This window comes from Aotus nancymaae, unplaced genomic scaffold (assembly GCF_030222135.1).
Source record: "Aotus nancymaae isolate 86718 unplaced genomic scaffold, 86718_ANA_hifiasm-v0.15.2.pri h1tg000021l, whole genome shotgun sequence".
NCBI lineage: Eukaryota > Metazoa > Chordata > Mammalia > Primates > Aotidae > Aotus > Aotus nancymaae.
Window position 1 is genome coordinate 4,267,948 of NW_026988433.1, and position 21,164 is coordinate 4,289,111.

The 21,164-nt window shown below is 50.8% G+C and overlaps 1 protein-coding gene across 4 annotated transcripts in view; it reads right to left on the minus strand.

Moving 5' to 3' along the window:
• GLT1D1 (glycosyltransferase 1 domain containing 1) overlaps nucleotides 1-21,164 on the minus strand; it is a 121,405-nt gene that overhangs the window by 9,346 nt on the left and 90,895 nt on the right. For 3 of the 4 annotated variants that reach the window (XM_064379575.1, XM_064379576.1, XM_064379577.1), the window contains one exon: nucleotides 14,928-15,026. In XM_064379575.1, coding sequence (XP_064235645.1) covers nucleotides 14,928-15,026 — 99 coding nt within the window. Of the gene's footprint in view, nucleotides 1-14,927; nucleotides 16,729-21,164 lie in introns of those variants that run through there. The other variant, XM_064379578.1, reaches the window with a different exon arrangement.

Below are 21,164 nucleotides of genomic sequence, written 5' to 3' on the forward strand. Positions count from 1 at the left end.
ACAAAGGAGCGCCACCAGGTGAGAAAGCGAATCCCTATCCGATTCACCTGCCCTCCTGGTTGAGGGGAGGACGGCCTCAGTGAGGGGTAAACGCTTCTTTCTTCAACAGTTCTTTAGGAAAGAGAGAGCTGGCCTCTGGCCAAAAGCCTCCAGTGGAGGTCGGGATCCAGCCAGAAATTAACAACAGCAGCCAACATGCGTCCAGTGCTCAACCATGTACACAGAATGAGGTTTCAGAATTCAGGACCTGACTGATTTTAATAATTCGGCTGCTACAGTCGAAGTATTTTTTTTTTTTTTGAGATGGAGTCTCACTCTGTTGTCCAGGTTGGAGTGCAGTGGTGCAATCTCAGCTCATTGCAATGTCTGCCTCCCAGGTTCAAGCAATTCTCCTGCCTCAGCCTCCTGAGTAGCTGGGACTACAGGCACACGCTACCACACCCGGCTAACTTTTGTATTTTTAGTAGAGATGGGGTTTCACCATGTTGGTCAGGCTGGTCTCGAACTCTTGACCTCGTGATCCACCCACCTCAGCCTCCCTAAGTGCTGGGATTACAGGCATGAGCCACCATGCCCGGCCAAGCTTTTATTGTATATCCTCTCCAGTGAGGTCTAAGGCTGTGCCTGCTGACAACGCATCACTGTTTCTTATCAAAATGTATGAACAGTCCCGTGACGCAGGACAAAGCCCCAGGTAACTTCACATTAGTTCAGATAGGAGTTTTGGCAACAAACTCACTAAAAAGAGTGGTCCTATGGGTGGCGAGACAGCAAAGCTCCTCTTCCCCTTCTGGCATTTGCACACCAGAGGCTGACTGTGCCATTCAGAGGAGAGCTGTTCTTTGAGGAGGGAAACAGTGCAAGACCTGGGTAACTAACAGCAGGGTCACTGACCACCGGAGAATCCGTGTTTCATTCCTGCCCTTCCCGGGGCTCCATGGCTCCTGAAACCAACGACGCAAGGTTAGTGTGGCCCGCGGGCATTGCTGTGGCCGAGGAAGGAGGGAGCTAGAGCCCTGCCCTCTGTAAGCTGGGCGGGTCCGTGGACATCCGTGTGAACGAGGACTCCGCAATCAGCCAGGTGCCTGCTGGGAAAACTGCACAGAGCTGGCGGGTGGGCCCTGACTGTTTTTCAAGTGCTGTTTGAATTTTGGAATTGCAGAAAAGGAACTAGGAATCTGGACTATTCCTAGTTCACACACACAGATCAAGAGATGGGAGCCCAGGTCACCCAGGAACCTGCCTGAGGTTAAGACACCACTGAGTGGCAGAAAAGGCATCTGGACCCAGACTGTCCCCCTCCGAGCACCGCTGCACCGGTGTGGAGCACAGATCACCAAGCCTTTTCCTCTCCCCGCCAGGCCTCCACGACAGGGGAAACCTGGGAGCCACCGATGAAGCTAAAAACAACCACAGGAATGTTTTCTGTGCTTCTCATTTGCTCACTTCCCAGACGACGAGCCGAGCAGAACACCAGCCATTCCAATACACACTCGGCTGGCTGATGGGTGCTTCTGCTGCTCTGGTGTGTTTTGGGGGTTGGTGGGGAGGAGGTGGGCATCTTGAAGGAAAGGTGAGAGGCAGGGAAGCGAGGAAAGAGGGAGCCTGGGAGACTTTCCTCTGGGCTCCTGAGACGGCTTGGCAGGGTTAGAGCAGGAGGAAGTTGGAGGGAAAGAGCAGCCCATAAAAACGTGGAAGTAAACCTGCCATTATTCTGGTTATGCCTGGGGGAGAGGAGGCCGGGCGCGATGGCTCACGCCTGTAATGCCTACACTTTGGGAGGCTGAGGTGGGTGGATCACTTGAGGTCAGGAGTTCAAGACCAGCCTGGCCAACATAGCGAAACCCCACCTCTACTACAAATACAAAAAGAAAATTAGCCAGATGTGGTGGTGCATGCCTGTAATCCCAGTTACTCAGGAGGCTGAGGCAGGAGAATCTCTTGAACCCAGGAGGCAGAGGTTACAGTGAGCCAAGATCACACCATTGCACCCCAGGCTGGGTAACAGAGTGAGACTCTGTGAGGAAGAAAGAAAGACAAGACAGTAAAGGAAAGAAAAGGAAAAGAAGGAAAGATGGAAGGGAAGGGAAGGGGAGGGAAGGGAAGGGAAGGGGAGGGGAGGCAAGGGAAGGGAGGAAAGAAAGAAAGAAGGAAAGGGAAGGAAAGGGAGGAAGGAAAGGGAAGGAAAGGGAGGAAGGAAAGGGAGGGAAGGAAGAAATGAAAGGAAAGAAGGAAGGAAGGAGGGAAGGAAGGGCAATAACAGAGTTGGGTGAGGGGTCGGGGGATGCTCAGCCACGCTGAATTCTTACTAGGGCTCCTGACCAGCACACCTGGGTGACATCACCATAGCCACAAACCTGCAATCGGGGCCCACCTGCCAACTCAGTGCACTTACACTAGCAGGCACCTGGCTGATGGAGAGTCCTTGTTCACACGGATGTCCATGGACCCTCCCAGCTTACAGAGGGCAAGGGCTCTTGCTCCATCCTGCCTCAGCCATGGCAAAGCCTTCAAGCCACACTAACCCTGCATCGTGCGTTTCAGGAGCCATGGAGCCCCGGGAAGGGCAGGAATGAAACACGGATTCTCCGGTGGTCAGTGACCCTGCTGTTAGCTACCCAGGTCTTGCACTGTTTCCCTCCTCAAAGAACAGCTCTCCTCTGACCGGCACAGTGAGCCTCTGGTGTGCAAATGCCAGAAGGGGAAGAGGAGCTTTGCTGTCTCACCACCCATAAGACACCAGGAAACAGGATGGACGTGCCATGCATGGCTCTGCCTGATAGTGGCGACAGCTGAGCCCACATAGCTTCTGGCACGTGCCAGGCAACCCAGAGGCTGCAGAACTCCCTGTGCAGAGGGGCCTTCCTCAGAAACGACACAGCACACCTGCATATGTCCTAACGAGAACATTCTGGGATAGGAGGCTGTCTCCAAATTGTAAGTTATGGATATTTTAAATTTGCACACTTTCAATTTTTCTATAAAAGTGTTCATATAACATAAAACTTATTTTTAATTAAAAACATCAGATTCCACTCCTCCTGATAGAGACAGTAGTCTGATGGTTGAGAACATAGACATACCCCGATGCAATTATTATGTGCTGCATGTCTGTGTCAGAATATCTCACGACGCTCCAAAATACATGTAACTACTATGTACACACAAAAATTAAAACCTAAATTTAAAAAACACAGAAAGATGGTCTGGGTGTGGTGATTCACGCCTATAATCCCAGTACTTTGGGAGGCCGAGACAGGCAGATCACGAGGTCAGGAGTTCGAGACCAGCCAGCTTGGCCAACATGGTGAAACCCCATCTCTACTGAAAATACAAAAATTAGCCAGGTGTAGTGGTATGTGCCTGTAATCCTAGCTACTGGGGAGGCTGAGGCAGGAGAATCGCTTGAACCCGGGAGGCAGAAGTTGCACTGAGCCAAGATCGCACAACTGCACGCCAGCCTGGGTGGCAGAGCAAGACTCTGTCACAACTTAAAATAAAAAAAAGCACAGGAAGACAAATACTGCATCATTTTACCTATATGCGATTCTTTAAAAAGTCAAGTTCATAGAAACAGAGTGCGGTGTGGTCACCAGCGGCCAGGGGGCTGCAGGAGAGGAAATGGGAGACGGTGGCCAGTGATTCCAAAGCTCCAGTTAGGAGGCTGCGTTCTGGAGACCTGTGGGCAGCCCGGTGACTGCAGCATACCTGAAAATTGCTGAGAGTGGATCTTAAATGATCTCATTCCAAAAAACAAGTATGTGTGGGGACGGAACGGTGAAGGAGCTGGATTTCATCACTGCACAGTGCGCGCACACAGCGGAACACTGAGTGGTCTACCACACATGGGTACAATCTTTACATTTCTCAGTCAGAAATCAATAAAACTCAAAACCAGGAGGAACCTCAGCTGCACCTCTGACCAGGTTCTGGGCCTTGAGGAAGTTAATTCCTCTGCGCCTTAGTTTGCTCATCTAGGAAATGGGGCTAATAAAACACATTTGTCATTTTGCAGGTTAAACAGGATAATCCACGTATAACATTTGGTATCTGAAGAACAAGCATTTAACAGATGCTAGCCATCTTCCTTATGGATTCTCCTGGCAAAACTCAAAGGAAGGTTGAGCTCACTAATGAGGAATGATGAGGGCAATGGTGCATAGGAAGGGAGGAAGGGGAAGAGGAAGGGAGGGAGAGAGAGAGGAAGGGAGGGAGAGAGGGAGGAAGGGAGAAAGAGAGGGAGGGAGGGAGAGAGGGAGGGAGGGAAAGAGGAAAGGAGGGGGGAAGGGAGGGAGGAAGGGAGAGAGAAAGGGAGGGAGAGAGAGAGGAAGGGAGAAAGAGAGGGAGGGAGGCAGAGAGAGAGGGAAGGACAGAGGAAGGGAGGGGGGAAGGGAGGGAGGAAGGGAGGGAGGAAGGGAGGGAGGAAGGGAGGGAAAGAGGAAAGGAGGGAAAGAGGAAAGGAGGGGGGAAGGGAGGGAGGAAGGGAGGAAGGAAGGGAGAGAGGAAGAGAGGGAGAGAGAGAGAAAGGGAGGGAGAGAGGGAGGAAGGGAGGGAGAGAGGGAGGAAGGGAGGGAGAGAGGGAGGGAGAGAGAGAGGGAGGGAGGGAGAGGGAGGGAGGGAGAGAGGGAAGGAGGGGGGAAGGGAGGGAGAAAGGGAGGGAGGGAGGAAGGGAGGGAGGAAGGGAGAGAGGAAGGGAGGGAGAGAGAGAGGAAGGGAGAAAGAGAGGGAGGGAGGGAGAGAGGGAGGGAGGGAGAGAGGGAGGGAAGGAGAGAGGAAGGGAGGGAAAGAGGAAAGGAGGGAGGAAGGGAGGGAGGGAGAAAGAGAAAGGGATGGAAAGAGAGAGGAAGGGAGGGAGGAGGAGGGGAAGAAGGAAGTCAGGAGGGAGAAGAAATAGAAGAAAATGGTAGCAAAGGACAGATGAAGAAAAGGAGGGAGATGAAGGGAGGAAGGAAGGAAAAAGGGAGGGAGAGAGGAAAGGAGGGCAAAAGAAAGACAATTTCTGAGCCAACGGCGTTTACACGGGATTTAGGCACCCAGGCAGGGAAGGCGATCCTGTTGTTTTGCCGCGTGGGACTCCGCACCTGAACCTGTGATTGGCGTGAAACTGTTCAGAGACGCCTTGCTAGGCATGGAGACAAAATCTGACAGGTGCCAGTGATGGGGTGGGATGACTGCTGTCATCTGTGACTTTGAAAAAAGAAAAGACAGCAGTTGAAGTACAACTGTGTGGGTCACTGCATCACTCACTATCAGATGAAAATAAAACCTGCCCTCCGCATGGCTGCCCCTTGTACACTGGGGCATAGTCATCCCTTCCAGTACTCACTGAGCACCAGCCCGCTCGGGGTCCGTGCGAGGGAGTGCTGATGAGGAAACAGGCCTGGCTGCTGCCCTCGGGGGCTTCCAGGCTGGGACTGGTGTGTAGAGATGGTGAAGAGTGCTGTGCACACAGACACAGGTGCAGGGACAGATACCCCCATGGGGACCCCAGTGAGACGAGGTGACCAAGAAAAGTCCTGAGGTGATTTCAACTAAGGAACAATTGAGGAGGCGCAAGCTGTGGGCGCAGCTCAGTCAGAGACCGGGGTGAGCAGAGCTCAGGTGCCTGAACAGAGAAGCCTGGAACAAGGAGGTGGGCTGTGTGGGCCGTGCGGTGCCTCAGAAGCCAGCCAGGAGTTGCATTTTTTTCTAGGTGCAGTGGGGAAGTCACCAGAGGGTCCTCAGCTGCAGTGGGTGGAGTGGATTTTTGCCTGGTGCCTGTGGCTGCAGGGAGGGAGTGGGCGGGCTGGAAGGAGGAGGTTGCTGCACAGCCCAGGCAAGACCCCACAGCGCCTTGGCCAGGAGTGCAGTGGAGATGGGGTCCAGCTGCGTTTGGAGACAGAGCTCAGGAGAAGTGGGACAGACAGGAAGCAGGGCTCAGGGAAGAGGGCATGGCGGGTTTGGGAGCCCAGGATGGTGTGCCCGGCCACTTGTGCATGTCCCTGCAACAGGCCAGGCTGAGGCTTCAGGCAGGCCTTCCCCTGAGGCGTCACCTCCAAGGCTGCAGCCCACGGGTGTCCTCCACAGGGCACTGGCACAGCTTCTACCAGTGCCAGCAAGTCACCATCCTCCTCCCTCTGAATTCCAAGATACCCCAGAAACAGCCTTTGGAGCGGATTCCCACAGCAGCATTGCTTGGTTGCTAGGCAAGCAAGCAACGGACTGGAAACTGCATTTGTCAGTGCTGATGCAGGTCGCCAGGAGGTCGCCAGGAAGTGGGCACAGGCAGGGGGAGCGGAGGGTCCCTCCATGCCTGGCCCCTCCCCTAATCACAGTCCCCCGCTGAAGCCTGTGGGCTCACACTCCTGGCAGATGCCCAGCAGGCTTTGCACAGCAACAGGTGCCCCCGCGCAAGGGCCCAGGAGATGGCAAACAGCTAGTGTCAGGATGACGCAGAGATGGCTCCTCCTGTCCTCAGAGGTGGGGACTGAGCTCACAGAGGGAAGGAAGCTCTTCTCTCTCTGCCTCTTCCCTCTCTGTATTTTAAGAGAATTCCAGACGCAATGGAAGCAGCATGCTCCCTACTTGGTCTGGAGCCCGGTGGCCAGGAGACCTGAGTGCCTCCGCACCGTGGTGACGGCCTAGCCTCCCGTGCCCGAGCCGTGAGCCCCACCTTGTGGCTCACCCGCGTCCCAGCCCTGGCTCACTGCGCTGCAGCTCCGTGCACACCCAGCTCAGTGCACACCCAGCTCCATGCACCCTCAGCTCAGTGCACACCCAGCTCCATGCACCCCTGGCTCCATGCACGCCCAGCTCCATGCAGGCCCAGCTCCATGCACCCTCAGCTCCGTGCACACCCAGCTCAGTGCACACCCAGCTCCATCCACATCCAGCTCAGCCCACGCCCAGCTCACTGCACCCCCAGCTCAGCACACACCCAGCTTAGTGCACACCCAGATCAGTGCACACCCAGCTCCATGCACATCCAGCTCAGCCCACGCCCAGCTCACTGCACCTCCAGCTCAGCACACACCCAGCTTAGCGCACACCCAGCTCAGTGCACACCCAGCTCCATGCACATCCAGCTCAGCCTACGCCCAGCTCAGCACACACCCAGCTCAGCGCACACCAGCTCAGTGCACACCAGCTCAGTGCATGCCCAGCTCAGCACACACCCAGCTCAGTGTACGCCCAGCTCAGCACAAACCCAGCTCAGCGCACGCCCAGCTCAGCGCACGCCCAGCTCAGTGCACGCCCAGCTCAGTGCACGCCCAGCTCAGTGTATGCCCAGCTCAGCACACACCCAGCTCAGTGTACGCCCAGCTCAGCACAAACCCAGCTCAGCGCACGCCCAGCTCAGCACACACCCAACTCAGCACACACTCAGCTCAGTGTATGCACAGCTCAGCACAAACCCAGCTCAGCGCACGCCCAGCTCAGTGCACGCCCAGCTCAGCACACCCCCAACTCAGCACACACTCAGCTCAGTGTATGCACAGCTCAGCACAAACCCAGCTCAGCGCATGCCCAGCTCAGCACACACCCAACTCAGCACACATCCAGCTCAGTGCACACCCAGCTTGGCACACAGCCAGCCTGGTGCAGCCCAGCTCGGTGCACACCGAGTTCCATGCACACCCAGCTCTGCACACACCCAGCTCAGTGCACATCCAGCTCAGCCCACGCCCAGTTCAGTGCGCACCTGCCGCTGGGGCTGCACAGCCAGCCAGGGCCTTCCTTTCCTGCCTCACGCTGCATCCCGGGGAATCTGCGCCCAGGGACTATAATCCTTTCCCCAAGAACAGAGATAGAATCAGGAATCTATGATCCCTTTCCCCAAGAACAGAGATAGAATCAGGGTGAGAAGAACCACTTTAGAAAATGGTTAAGTGGAAAACAGGAGGTGGGAGAGGGAGGGAGACAGGGAGATAGAGACAGAGGGAGGGAGACAGGGAGATAGAGACAGAGAGAGGAAGAGAGCTAGAGACTGAGACAGAGACAGAGGAAGAGACAATGAGAGACAAAAACAGACAGAGAGAGGAGGAGGGCTACAGAGACGAGACAGAGTACCTATGAGAGACAGAAAGAGATGGAAGAAGAGAGGAGCTACAGAGACAGACAGGGAGACGATGAGACAGAGGGAGAGGGAGAGATAAGGGAGGCAGAGCAGGAAGGGGAGGCAGAGGGAGGAGGGCCTGCCAGGGCAGCAACAGGGAAGGGCAGAGAGCAGGGCCCTTTGTGCTCCCGGCCCTGCCTGGCTCAGGCTCTGCAGGGAGATCCATTTTTCACCCAGCATCATCCCATCTGAGTGGCCCGAGGCAAGGGGCCCACCCTCACCAGCTCACTGGAGAGTCCATGTCCCCAACGAAACACCAGCCCAGGCACCCAATCACACCCTGCCTGAACCAAAGTTTAGAGGCTGATGTTCTCCACAGGGCCTCATATTTCCCAAGCGTTCAACTGTGGACTGACAATCAAAGTCATTAGGGTTTGAAGAAAAATCAGCTATCTTTAGTGAAAATGCAAGTCCCATAAAACACTACAGCCAGAGCCCACCCGGAATACCCACTGGACAAATGCTGGCTCTCGCCATTGTCATTATTCCAGAATGTGTGTTTTTCTATAGCTGTGCACCACACAAACAGAACCTCCCAGCAAAATAGGCTTGAGCTACACTTTAAAAGTCTGACCCTAGGAGAGTGCATAGATTCACAGTTTCTATTAAATGTCAAATGGATTTTAATTTTGAAGCTATAAAACAGAGCAATAAAATACCTAGGAAAATAGCTCAACCCTTTTCGTCTTCTTAAAAGGAGAAATAACAGGATTGTGGTGGTAATGAAAAATCGATCTTTAGTGGGTTTGGAAAGCTTTACTTAAATGGAAGTTTTCCAGGGGTGAGGTACATAAAAATAGAGATTATTCTGTTCCTACCAGGGCTGAATATGTTTAATCATCATTTTTTTAAAAAAAATCAAAAATTTTTTTTATTCAATTCTGTAGGCTGTCCTGATAAGCTCCCTAAAGCAAACTTCCCTCCAGATTCCCATCATCTTTGTGCAGACGGCTGCCACCCCCACCCCAGGACCCTGCATTCGCCATTCACCTGTCAACACACACTCAGTGCCAGGTGCTGCTCAGGTGCTCGGATTGCATGCGGAAAAGCACAACCCCCCCAGAGGAGGCCTCACTTCCCATTTCACAATCGGAGAAACTGCTCTTCTGGATCTAACACTCTGAGCAGTGTGGGGAGGAGGGTGTGGAGAGCAAGCAGTGTGGCACGGCGACACGTGCCAGGAAGGAAATAAGACGGGGAAGAGCAGGAAAGGAGGCCGAAAACTCAAGTTACCTGTGAGGGAGGAGCAGAGATGCCCACATGGCCACAGAGCAGCGAAGGCAGAGTGGTAGGCCCTAAACTCCTGGCTCAAGCAATCTGGCTCCCGAAGTGCTGGGATTACAGGCGTGAGCCACCAGCCCGGCCTCCCACAGTGCTGGGATTACAGGAGTGAGCCACCAGCCCGGCCTCCCACAGTGCTGGGATTACAGGAGTGAGCCACCGCGCCTGGCTTCCCACTGTTGTTTTAGCACGTCAAACCCTGGAATCAACCGTACTCCCGAGCCTGCTGCAGGCCCTCCTGGGACAGCTGACACCTCTTCTGTCTTGAGTGAGGAGGACAGTGATGGCCAGAGGAGCCCTGATCTGGGGTAACCTGGGGTCGGTGTGCAGGGGGTACCCTGGCTGAGGTACATCTCTCATCGTCAGTGGAAAAGAGGTATCCCTGATCTAGAGCAGAGGTCAAGGCTGGCAGCAAACCTCGCCACCGATGTGTAGCTAGGTCCCTGCCATGTTTAAAAGACTCATTTTAGAATCTGAGTTATCTACACTTATAAATCAGTAATACACATATAAGAATTGGACTTTCAGCCACTCGCAACAGCAGCAAGGGCTGCTTGCCTGACCTCAAGGTCCCGGGGGTTGCCCCTGGGCAGGCCACCTCATGCCCTGCCTGCCGTGTGCCCTCCAGACACCTGAGCTTGACCCTCCTGCCCAGCAGAGGCCACACTGTGTTCTCGACTCATTTCTTGCCGAGGCCTGTTTGTCGGGAAGTCTCTCCCTAAAGATCTCACAGCTCCTACCCAGGATAACCAGTGCACTGCTGTAGCCACTGCTGATGTCTTAGTCCTGTACCTTCTTGGAGGAGATGTGAATATTCATTCAAAGGCTCTGGACATTGTGTCTAGACCCAGAACTAGCCCAGCAGGTCTGCAAGAGGCAGCCAGAACACGTGACTGCCCCGATCCCACCACATACGCGGCAGCTCACTCCACCCTGGAAGGCGTGATGTGTGCAACCCTTCACTGGAGCACAGACATGGGGCCGCCATAGGACACAAGTGCCGGGAAGGGAGGAGGGGGACAGAGCTCTAGTTACCAGAAAAACTGCCTGACTCACGGAGTGTGTGTTATGGTTTCAAAAAGAAAGGTCACATTTCCGTCCCTTTTTTAGGTTTAGTTTCCATGATGGTTAATTTTATGTGTCAGTGTGCCTGGGCTAAGGGATGGCCAGAGAGCTGGTGACGCCTTATTTCTGGATATGTGTGCGAGGCTGTTTCTGGAAGAGATTAGCATTTGAATCTGTGAACTGAGGAGAGAAATGCACCCTCGGCAACCTGGGCCGGCACCATCCGATACAAATACAACAAAAAGGCAGAGGAAGGGGGATTGTCCGGCTTCTTGAGCTGGGACATCCATCTTCTCCTGCACAGAGACATGCGAGCTCCTGAGTCTCTGCCCTTCAGACTCCAAGAACGTGCAATATTCATCTTTCTGTGCCTGGCTTATTTCACTTAATATAATGACCTCCAGTTCCAGCCACGTAACCGTAAATAACACAGCTCCTTCTTTTTATGGCTGAATAGTACTCCGCTGCGTATACGTACCGCATTTTCCTTACACATTCATCTGCTGATAGACACTTAGGTTGGTTCCACACCTTGGCTATTGGGAATGGTGCTTTGATAAACATGGGGTGGAGGTGTCTCTTCCAGATAGTGACCTCCCTTCTTTGGGGTACACATCCCTGATTCTTGAGCCTTTAGCCTCAGAACGAATTGCATCACTGGCTTTCCTGTGTCTCCAGCTCACAGACAACAGATGACGGAACTTCCTGGCTTCTATGATCATGTCAGCCAGTTGTCGTAATAAATCTCACGTTTCTATCTATCTCCTATTGGTTCTGTTTCTCTGGGGGACCCTGATGATACTGGTTCATAAAAGATTCACAAAATGAAAAGAATAAGGAGTGCCTTTAACAGTCACCCACATCTTTCACTGGATGTAAAATCAGTTTTCTGTTTTGAAAAATAGGTAGCTGGGGTAGTAAGCATAGAATCTAACAGGCTGAACTTCACCTTTTTGTATCGGGTTTCTTTACCTTCTCAGTTAGAAAATAAAAATGAATGCAGAACTCCTAACTGCACATTTAGCATTGATTCGAATAGTGTATATGGTAATATATACACCATATACATACAGAACTTTTTGAACTTTACAAGGTCGATGTTCTGACATGGACATTCCTCCTTAAAAAATGGAATGCTGGTTCCAATCCATACTGGAATACGCGTTTCATTTTTTTGAGACACCCAGCTCTGTCACCCAGGCTGGAGCGCACTGGCGTGATCTCACTGCGATCTTGCCTCACTCTACCTCCTAGGTAACCGCCACCTCCCAGGTTCAAGCGATTCTCCTGCCTTAGCCTCCCAAGTAGCCAGGATTACAGACACCTGCCACCATGTCTGGCTAATTTTTGTATTTTTAATAGAGACAGGGTTTTGCCATGTTGGCCAGGCTGGTCTCAAACTCCTAACCTCCGGTGATCCATCCACCTCAGCCTCCCAAAGTGCTGGGATTACAGGCGCCAGCCACCGTGCCCAGCCCCATATTTTTAATCTTGCCAACCTGGCAACCCACTAGTGGTTCCTTTGATCTGAGTTTCTTAGTCCCGACTGTTAGAACCAGAGTCCCAGACTTATTCAAAATGCATGTTGTTTTTAAAGTAACAGCTCCTACCCCGTGCTAGGTAAAGTCAGAAGGAGACTGGAAGGAAAAGCGAACCAGGTGCGACATCCGCGTCTAGCGTGCTTTCTCAACACGTGCTAAGAACCGCAGCCTCCCCCATATCAAACCTGAAGAGTTCTGTTTTTTTAGACATCCTTTGTGAAATGAACATGAAAGTGCTGGAATCAAAATAAGTCTGCAGCTAGACTCAGTGAGTGCTGCAGAGTTGTGTCTGCTGTCTCAGAGGAAGCCGGTAACTAGCAGAAATGACCTGAGAACAGCAGAGGCACAATAGTGATTTGCAAACATTAAAAGGAGTCTCTTACAAGAGGCCGTATGAAATCAGGAGAGCCAAACCGCTTTCATTCTTCTGTTCAGCCTAATATAGCCACTTAGAAGGGACTACTACTCAGATGTTCACTGATAAAGTTGGAGTGGTTTCTTTGGTGCTCTGAAATTGAGCTATAAAGTAAATATACGTTGCCTTTTGGGAGACAGAAAAAAAAAATGGAACACTTTTCCAGAGTGAGAATAATGTTCCCTGACATGAAGCTTGGCTGGAGTTGATTTTGAGAGATATAGAACACGGTAAAAAGGCAATAAGCCTTTGTTTGGAGAATCAACAAGTAACTACTGAAAACTCTTCCTATCCTGATGTTATTTGGGCTTTTAGGTATTACTATCAAAAGGGAAGCTTTTAATGCTATTAGCTAAGCCTTTTTTTTTTTGAGATGGAGTCTCTCTCTGTCACCCAGGCTGGAGTGCAGTGGCACAATCTCGGCTCACTGTAACCTCCACCTTCCGGTTTCAAGCGATTTTCCTGCCTCAGCCTCCCGAGTAGCTGGGATTACAGGTGCGTGCCACCACACCCAGCTAATTTTTGTATTTTTAGTAGAGATGGGGTTTCACCATGTTGGCCAGGCTGGTCTCGAACTCCTGACCTCGTGATCCGCCTGCCTTGGCCTCCCAGAGTGCTGGGATTACAGGTGTGAGCCACCGTGCCTGGCCCACTACCTGCGCCTTTTGTAGACAGTAATAGATAAACTCCTGGGTCCCACCTTTGCTCTTTCCCTCTGCTTCCCAGGATGGTCAATGCATTCATTCAGGACTTGCTGACACCTTGCAACTTGCAATCTCTCCCCCGACCCTCCTGCCACCGCCCCCACTACCCCCAGCCCCGTGAAGCTGACTCTCATCTTGTTTATGCTGGAATTTGTTTACAACTCTGTGAGAAGCAGGCAGTGAAGAGCATGACACATCATCACACTACAGAAAGGGAAAGGGATCTTGAATTAAACTTCAGCTGTAGGAAATCTTAATATTCAAGTATTTGAGTTTTTAGTTTTTAAGCATAACTTTCTGAATTTCGGAATATCATATGTGCTTTAATAAAGATGGTAATGAGTAGAACCTAACTTTTTTTAAAGAAGCTAATTTTTGCTGAACGTGGTGCTCATGCCTATAAGCCCAGTACTTCAGGAGGCCACTTGAGGCCAGGAGTTCGAGACCAGCCTGGGCAAAAAAAGCGTGATCCTGTCTCTACAAAAAATAAACAAAATTTAGAGCTAGGCATGGTAGTGCATGCCTGTAGTCCCAACCACTTAGGAGGCTGAGGTGGGAGGACTGCTTGAGCTCAGGAGGTCAAGGCTGTAGTGAGCCATGATCACACCCCTGCACTGCGGCCTGGGCTACACAGTGAGACTCTATCTCAAAAAAAAAAAAAAGATTTTTATTTACTACTGCCTAACAAGAGGCATACACAGTGACAACGCATTCCCTTTTTCTTCTTCTTTTTTTTTTTTTTTTTTTTTTGAGACAGAATCTCACTCTGTTGCCCACAATCCAGTGGCATAATCTCAGCTCGGTATAACCTCCATCTCCTGGGTTCAAGTGATTCTCCTGCCTCTGCCTCCTGAATAGCTGGAATTACAGGCATGTACCACACCCAACTTTTTTTTTTTTTATTGTATTTTTAGTACGGACAAGGTTTCACCATGTTGGCCAGGCTGGTCTCAAACTCCTGACCTCAAGTGATCCTCCCACCTCAGTCTTCCAAAGTGCTGGGATTACAGGCATCAGCCACTGCACCCAGCCAACACCTTCCGTTTTGATAGTATCTGGTGTTCACTGAGCTCTGAGCATGTGTCTGATGGCTCTGCCATCAGCACATTCAGTGCATGTCACGACTCCAAGAGGCAGGTGTCACGATAGGCTCCACTTATCCAGAAGAGAAACTGGTGCTTGGAGACTCGGCCAGGTCACTCTCTGCAGGAGGCACTCTGGGTGTCGGATACAGGCAAACCCCGGAGGGTGAATCCTCAGCACCATCTGTGGCCCTTACATGGGGCAGCACTGTTCCATGCTCCTGGGAGGTGGTGGCACACATGTGTGCCCCAGAAGTCACCAGGCAGCCAGCTGGGCTGACTGACAGGTATATGGCCCTTTCCTCTATTTCCTGATGTACACACGTTTCTGTATTTACGCAGGAACCCTGCATATCTTGTGCATTTGTTTCAAGGAATGAAAGTGATCACATAGGCGCCCGTCCTCTGAAAGTAGCAGACGTTCTATAAATACAAGGTTGTGTCTGAGAGTGCCCATTTTGGAAATCAGAAATCCGAACGTCTCAGAGGTGACATATCTGGCCCAGCCCCATACAGCAACTTGGTGGCAGAAGCAGGAACAGAACTCAACACTCCTGTCCCTAGGTTTCTGCTAGTGGCACACCCAGGCAGCTGCTGGGTGGTAACGGAAGACAGCATGCTCTCTGCAGGGCTCCTGCTGCTAGCACAGGAATGCTGGGCGCTACAGAAGGACTCTCTACAGCAAACACAGAAGAAAACTATTCAGACAACGTGAGTGAATGAAGGGGAAGAACTTCTCTTTACCTGAGGAGTGGAAAACAGTAGCCCTGTGACTTCGTGCTTCACCATGGCAGCATTCCCGGGGATGTTTCTGGCTAACACCGGAACTTCTAAATCCATCGCCTGCAGGACACAGGAAGAAAGGGGCGGAAGCAGTCAGTTGAAGAGCCTCTGTGGCAAGGTGAGCCAGGGAATGTGGACTTCTTGGGTTAATTGGACCTCTGGCACCTCACACAAAAAAATACACCTCGCCCAAACGAGATCCCAATCTCAAAAGCACATTTTTAGAATACAACTGAATTTTAATTACTTACCACGGTTGGAAGCTCAGAAACACTATGTACCGTAATCGTTCGTCTAACATAATTACTGCAGTGCCACAAAGGCCACAAAGAGCCCCCTCTCCCCTCTCCAAATGCTCACTGGACACCTCATCACCAACCGCATGGAGTATGCATTTTTAATCACCATCCGTGCTCTCCCTGAAGAGCCGTTTTCTTCCAGCACAGGCAAGGGAGTGTGAATGCTACAGAAACCAAACTCAGCCCTCTGGCATACTGACAAAAGGAAAAGGAAAACAATTTCTCATTCCGATTATTCACGCAGCCGAGTTTCCATTTCCGAAGGTCTGGAGAGCAGCACCTGACACCCCACAGCCTGGCGGCAACTGGCACCTGGGCCACTAGAAGATGGCCTCACCTGCCCAGGAAGGAGGCATTTCGCAGGCTCTCTTTCTACAGAGCTCGAAGTTTAATGACGTCAGGTCAAAAGGAAACAGAAGCCAGCTTCAAGGGAATCCCACTGACCACGGCGGGACAATTTTGCAACTTCAAAAAGAATAATGACTGTAACAGATTGTAACACATGAAATTTCAAGAATACCTGATTCTTTAGTGATGAGAGAGAAATAAAAGGAAAGAGGAGGAGGAGGAGGAGGAAAAGGGAAAGCTCTCCTCTACAGACGAATCTGCTCGTAGATGCTTCTATAGTAAGTGTAGACAGAAAAGCAGAATGAGAAAATCATCATTTTGTAACCCCCAGTGTAATAACTGACTCAGACAAGGACCAGGGATCAATAGTGGAGCCTAATGGAGCCTGATCAAATACGTTAAGTAAAAGGTCATCAGGAAACAGGATACAGATGGTCTCCGACTTACAATGATTCCACTTAGGATTTTGTGACTTCATGGTGGTGCAAAAGCCATACACATTCAGTAAAAACCGTATTTCAGCAACAATACAACCATTCTGTTTCTTCACTTCATAACATCTTCCATGAGATAGTCAGCACTTTAGTATAAAATAGGTTAGATGGTTTTGCCCCACCGTAGGCAAATGCAAGTATTCTGAGCATATTTAAGGTCAGCTAGGTTGAGCTATGATGCTCGGTAGGTTAGGGGTATTAAACACATTTTGAACTCACGGTATTTTCAACTTGTGATGGGTTTATTGGGATGCAGCCCCATCATAAGCGGAGAAGCATCTGTGTCCCCACATCCCAAAGCACCACTCCATGGATGACTTACCAATCACAAAGGAGAAGTGAGCCTTCACAATGGAGGCATCTGTCAGCAACAGGCAGAAGAGCTGATGCCTTTGCTGGTTGATGTGCTGGGAAGTACACATCACCTGCGTGGCGTCCCAGCTGGAAGTGGGATGTAAGTCCAACCCCAAGGAATGCATCAGGCAAATCCACCGTGGCCGTGTTCTCTAGGACAACTGACCAGACCCTTCGGAGGGTACAATGTCAGGAAGAGCTACGGGGAGCTGGGCTGGAGGACACTAAGGAGACACAGAGCCAGACGCAACGCATGCTGTGTGGATCCTGCATGAAAAAAATATGACACTGAGGGAATGCTGGTGTAATTTAACTGACACTGAGTTTTCCCAAGCATGGTCCTGTCTTGTCAGGTGCAGGAGAAGACACCTGTCCTGAAGTTGCAGAGAGAAATATTAGCAGTGCCGTTATCAACCATCTTCTTTCAGGTGATGTGGCAAAAGGAAGAAGAGAGAGAGTGTTATGTGTGTGAAGAGGGACAGGAGAGGAGGAGAGGAAGCGGGAGGAAGGTGAACGTGGGTGAAGGGGACGCAGGTATTCGTCGCACTGCTCTTTCTGTTCTACGGGTGAAGGGGACGCAGGTATTCCTTGCACTGCTCTTTCTGTTCTACAGATTTTACACTTTTTAAAAGTAAACACATAATAACATTTGTAAGGGAACCCCTGAAGCTGACCTGCCTGGGCGTGGATCCGGGCTCCACTAGGGACTAGTCATACGCTCTTGGGTCAACATCTCAACCTCCCCCAGCTGTTTGACTATTTCCCCTGAGGTAAAATAGAGACAATAAAATCTCCTTCATAAGGGTAGTGGGGAAGATTAAATAATGTTTTTTGGGGAGGGGGAGATGGGGTCTAGCTCTGTTGCCCAGGCTGGAGAGCCGTGGCTCGATCTCGGCTCACTGCAACCTCCGCCTGCTGCTCTCAAGCACTCCTCCCACCTCAGCCTCTCTAGTAGCGGGACTACAGGCACGTGCCACCGTGCTCAGCTAATGTTTTTAAAGTTGTTTTGTAGTGATGGGGTCTTGCTATGTTTTCCAGACTCATCTGAAACTCCTGGGATCAAGCAATCTGTCCACCTTGGCCTCCCAAACTGCTGGAATTACAGGTGCGAGCCACCGTGCTTGTCTGGATTAAATGGCTTAATACTACAGAGTTTAGATCTGTCTCTGGGCATTGCTGTCACTGTGAATGACATCACAGCAGCAGATGGCTCCCTACGTGACTCAGTAAGTTTCACAGAGCACAGTGACCTATCCCAGGTCTTGAGAATGCACTCTAAACCCACAAATCCCAACTAAAAAACAGGTGACCTTAGAACTAGACCTCAAGATAAAGTAAATTAAAATTATATTAAAGCTATATTAGGCTGGGTGCGGTGGCTCACGCTTGTAATCCCAGCACTTTGGGAGGCCAAGGCGGGCAGATCACTTGAGGTCAGGTGTTCGAGACTAGCCTGGCCAACATGGTGAAACCCCATATCTACTAAAAATACAAAATTTAGCAGGGCATGGTGGTGCGCACCTGTAATCACAGCTACTTGGGAGGCTGAGGTACAAGAATCGCTTGAACCCAGGAGGTGGAGGTTGCAGTGAGTCTAGGCTGCACCACCGCACTCCAGCCTGGGCAACAAAAGTGAGACTCTGTTTCAGGGAAAAAAAAATGCATATTAGTCATTGTTAGTATGCATATGCCAAAGAAGGAAGGAATTTGGCATTTGGGCCCCTTCCTCACTCCACACATACAAAACTCACTCAAAATGGATCACAGACATAATGTAAGAATTAAAACCATCCAATTCTTAGAAGGAAATACAGGAGTTAAGTCTTTAAGATTGTGGGTTAGGGAAAGCCTTCTGAGATACGGCATCAAAAACACAAGCGACAACAAGAAAATAGTTAGACTGGACTTCATCAGAGCTAAAAGCTTTGAGCTGGGCGCAGTGGTTCACACCTGTAACCCCAGCACTTTGGGAGGCTAAGGCAGAAAATTGCTTGAGGCCAGCCTAGGCAATATTGTGAGCTCCTGTTTCTACAAAAAATAAAATAAAATGATAAAAATAAATTAAAATTAAACACTTTTGAACTTCACTGGAAACCACTAAGAAAGTGAAAAGACAATCTGCAGAACGGGAGGAAATATTTAGAAAATACATATCCGACAGGCTGGTAGGAGACTTGTATCTATAACACATAAAGAACTCTTACAACTCAGCAATAATAGGAGAACACAATTAAAAAGTGGGCAAGGGGTGTGACTAGATACTTCTTCTTCAGAGAAGATATAAATAGGGCAATAAGCATATGAAAAGAGGCTCAGTATCAGCCAGGTGCGGCGGCTCATGCCTGTAATCCCAGCACTGTGGGAGGCCGAGGTGGGAGGATCACTTGAGGCCAGGAGTTCAAGACCAGCCAGGCCTACATGGTGAAACCCTGCCTCTACTAAAAATCCAAACAAAATTAGCTGTGCATGGTGGTGCACCCCTGTGGTCCCAGCTACTCGGGAGGCTGAGGCACAAGAACCGCTTGAACCGGGGAGGCAGAAGCTGCAGTGACCCAAGAATGTGCCACTGCACTCCAGCCTGGGCAACAGAGGGAGACTCTGTCTCAAAAAAAAAAAAGAACTTTCCCTTTCTGATAATGACACCTGTCATATTGGATTTGCCACCCCCACACCCTCCTCCCTCCCCACAGGGACTTCATTCTAATTTGATTACCTCTATCTCCAAGTACATTCCCTTTCTGAGGACTTCAACACAGGCATTTGGGGAGGGGTCACAGTTCAGCCCCTGACACCCACGGAGCCTGCTCTGAGCACATCCCAGCCGTCTGCTGTCACATCGAGCTGCTGCATTTCCCCTTCAGCACACACTACGTCCTAAAGCTCTCTGTTCACTCTTCCATTTGCCTGCTTCCTGCCCGTCTTCCAGTCCTTCTTTCTGTCCCTCATAAGGACACGGGTTCTGACACGGGATCCATGCAACCAAGGCCCTTTAGCGTCTGCCTGCTGCAGCATCTCCAGGGCCTGGCAGGCCTGGCACGCTACACATTTCTGCTGAATGGCAGAGGCATGAGCACACTCATCCCATCTGATGGTCCACAACGCAAGGGGAGACACCAGGGAGGATTCAACACTGTAGAGGGCACGGCTCTGCCTCCAAGGAAAACCACAGTTCAACGGAAAGGACGCAACACAACCCACTCACGACGCTGTGAAATGAACAGAGGGAGAAGAGAGTTCAGTGGAATCTGAGGGTAGCACATTTACAGAAAACTAGTTCTGAAGTCACCTCTCGAGAAACCAACACGATGTGCCTTTAACAAAGAACACGGCTTAAGGAGAGAGGAGCTCCTGGAAAAGGGCAATGGTGTGCAGCTGGGCCTGACCAGTAGGAAGACGGGCGGTGCCTGGGCAGACAGCGCGCACAGGTGAGTGTGCTCACCCTCAGAATGCCTCCGTGAGTCCAGAGGGAGGGGCACCGTGGTGCGTGACTCACAGGCTTGGGAAGAGAACGGTTCAGAGCCAGTGTCAGGAACCCCACTCTGGGACTAAGACGAGTGAAATGTCAGGATCCAAGATGCACCTGACACCTCTTTGTGTTTGAACTCACTTGATTAAAAAAAGAAATTAACTGGCAAGTAAAAATCGTCTACATTTACAGTGTACATTACTTTTTTTTTCTTTGAGATGGAGTCTCACTCTGTCACCCGGGCTGGAGTGCAGTTGTGCAACCTCAGCTCATTCCAACTTCCTCCTACCAGGTTCCAACGATGCTCCTGCCTCAGCCTCCTGAATAGCTGGGATTACAGGCACCCGCCACCACACCCAGCTAATTTTTGTATCTTAAGTAGAGACAGAGTTTCGCCATGTTGGTCAGGCTGGTCTCGAGCTCCTGACCTCAGGTGATCCACCCGCCTCGGCCTCCCAAAGTGCTGGGATTATAGGCGTGAGCCACTGCGCCCGGCCTCAACATGATGTTTTGATACACATCCACCCTGTGGAATGGCTAAATCTAGCTAATTAACATATGTGTTACGTCATACTTGTTTTTTGTGGTGAGAACAGTTGAGATCTACTCTTAGCAATTTTCAAGGATAAATCTATTGTTGTTAACTGTAGTCTCCATGGCCTGCAATACAGATCCCTTGAACTTATTTCTCCTGAGAGTTCAGGTCCTTCTCCAATATCTCCCCACGCCCTGCGCCCCCAGCCTCCGCTACCCACCTTTCTGCTCTCTGCTCCTATGAGAACTCACTTGATTTCTTGTTTTCCCAAAATGACCTCTCCAAGCACTTATCAGGCAGAGGGAAACTTCATAGGAGACTCTTTGTAAACGGCTTTGTGGCTAGCACACCATTTTCAGTAGAGCTGATAAAGTTTACAGAGACACTGCTTCCATTCCGCCCTGCAGAAAAGTCTTAAGAAACTCAGCGGCCAGGCCCCAACACAAAACACGTGAGGCCCCAGCTGTGAGGGGTGGGCACCATCACCTGTATTTATGGTGTTTTAAGCTTCAAGGTAATTCTGATGCACACCCGCGGCTGGAAACCGCTATGTCTAGATTTTCCTGCAGAGAGGCTGGCTTGCATTTTAACGGTCTTTTTTGAGCATCTGTCAAGTCAAACCAGCATTGCTTGTCTTGTGGCAACAGAGCCGGGCTGAACGTGCCCACAGCACATTCGGATCTGACATCACTGGGGTTACGG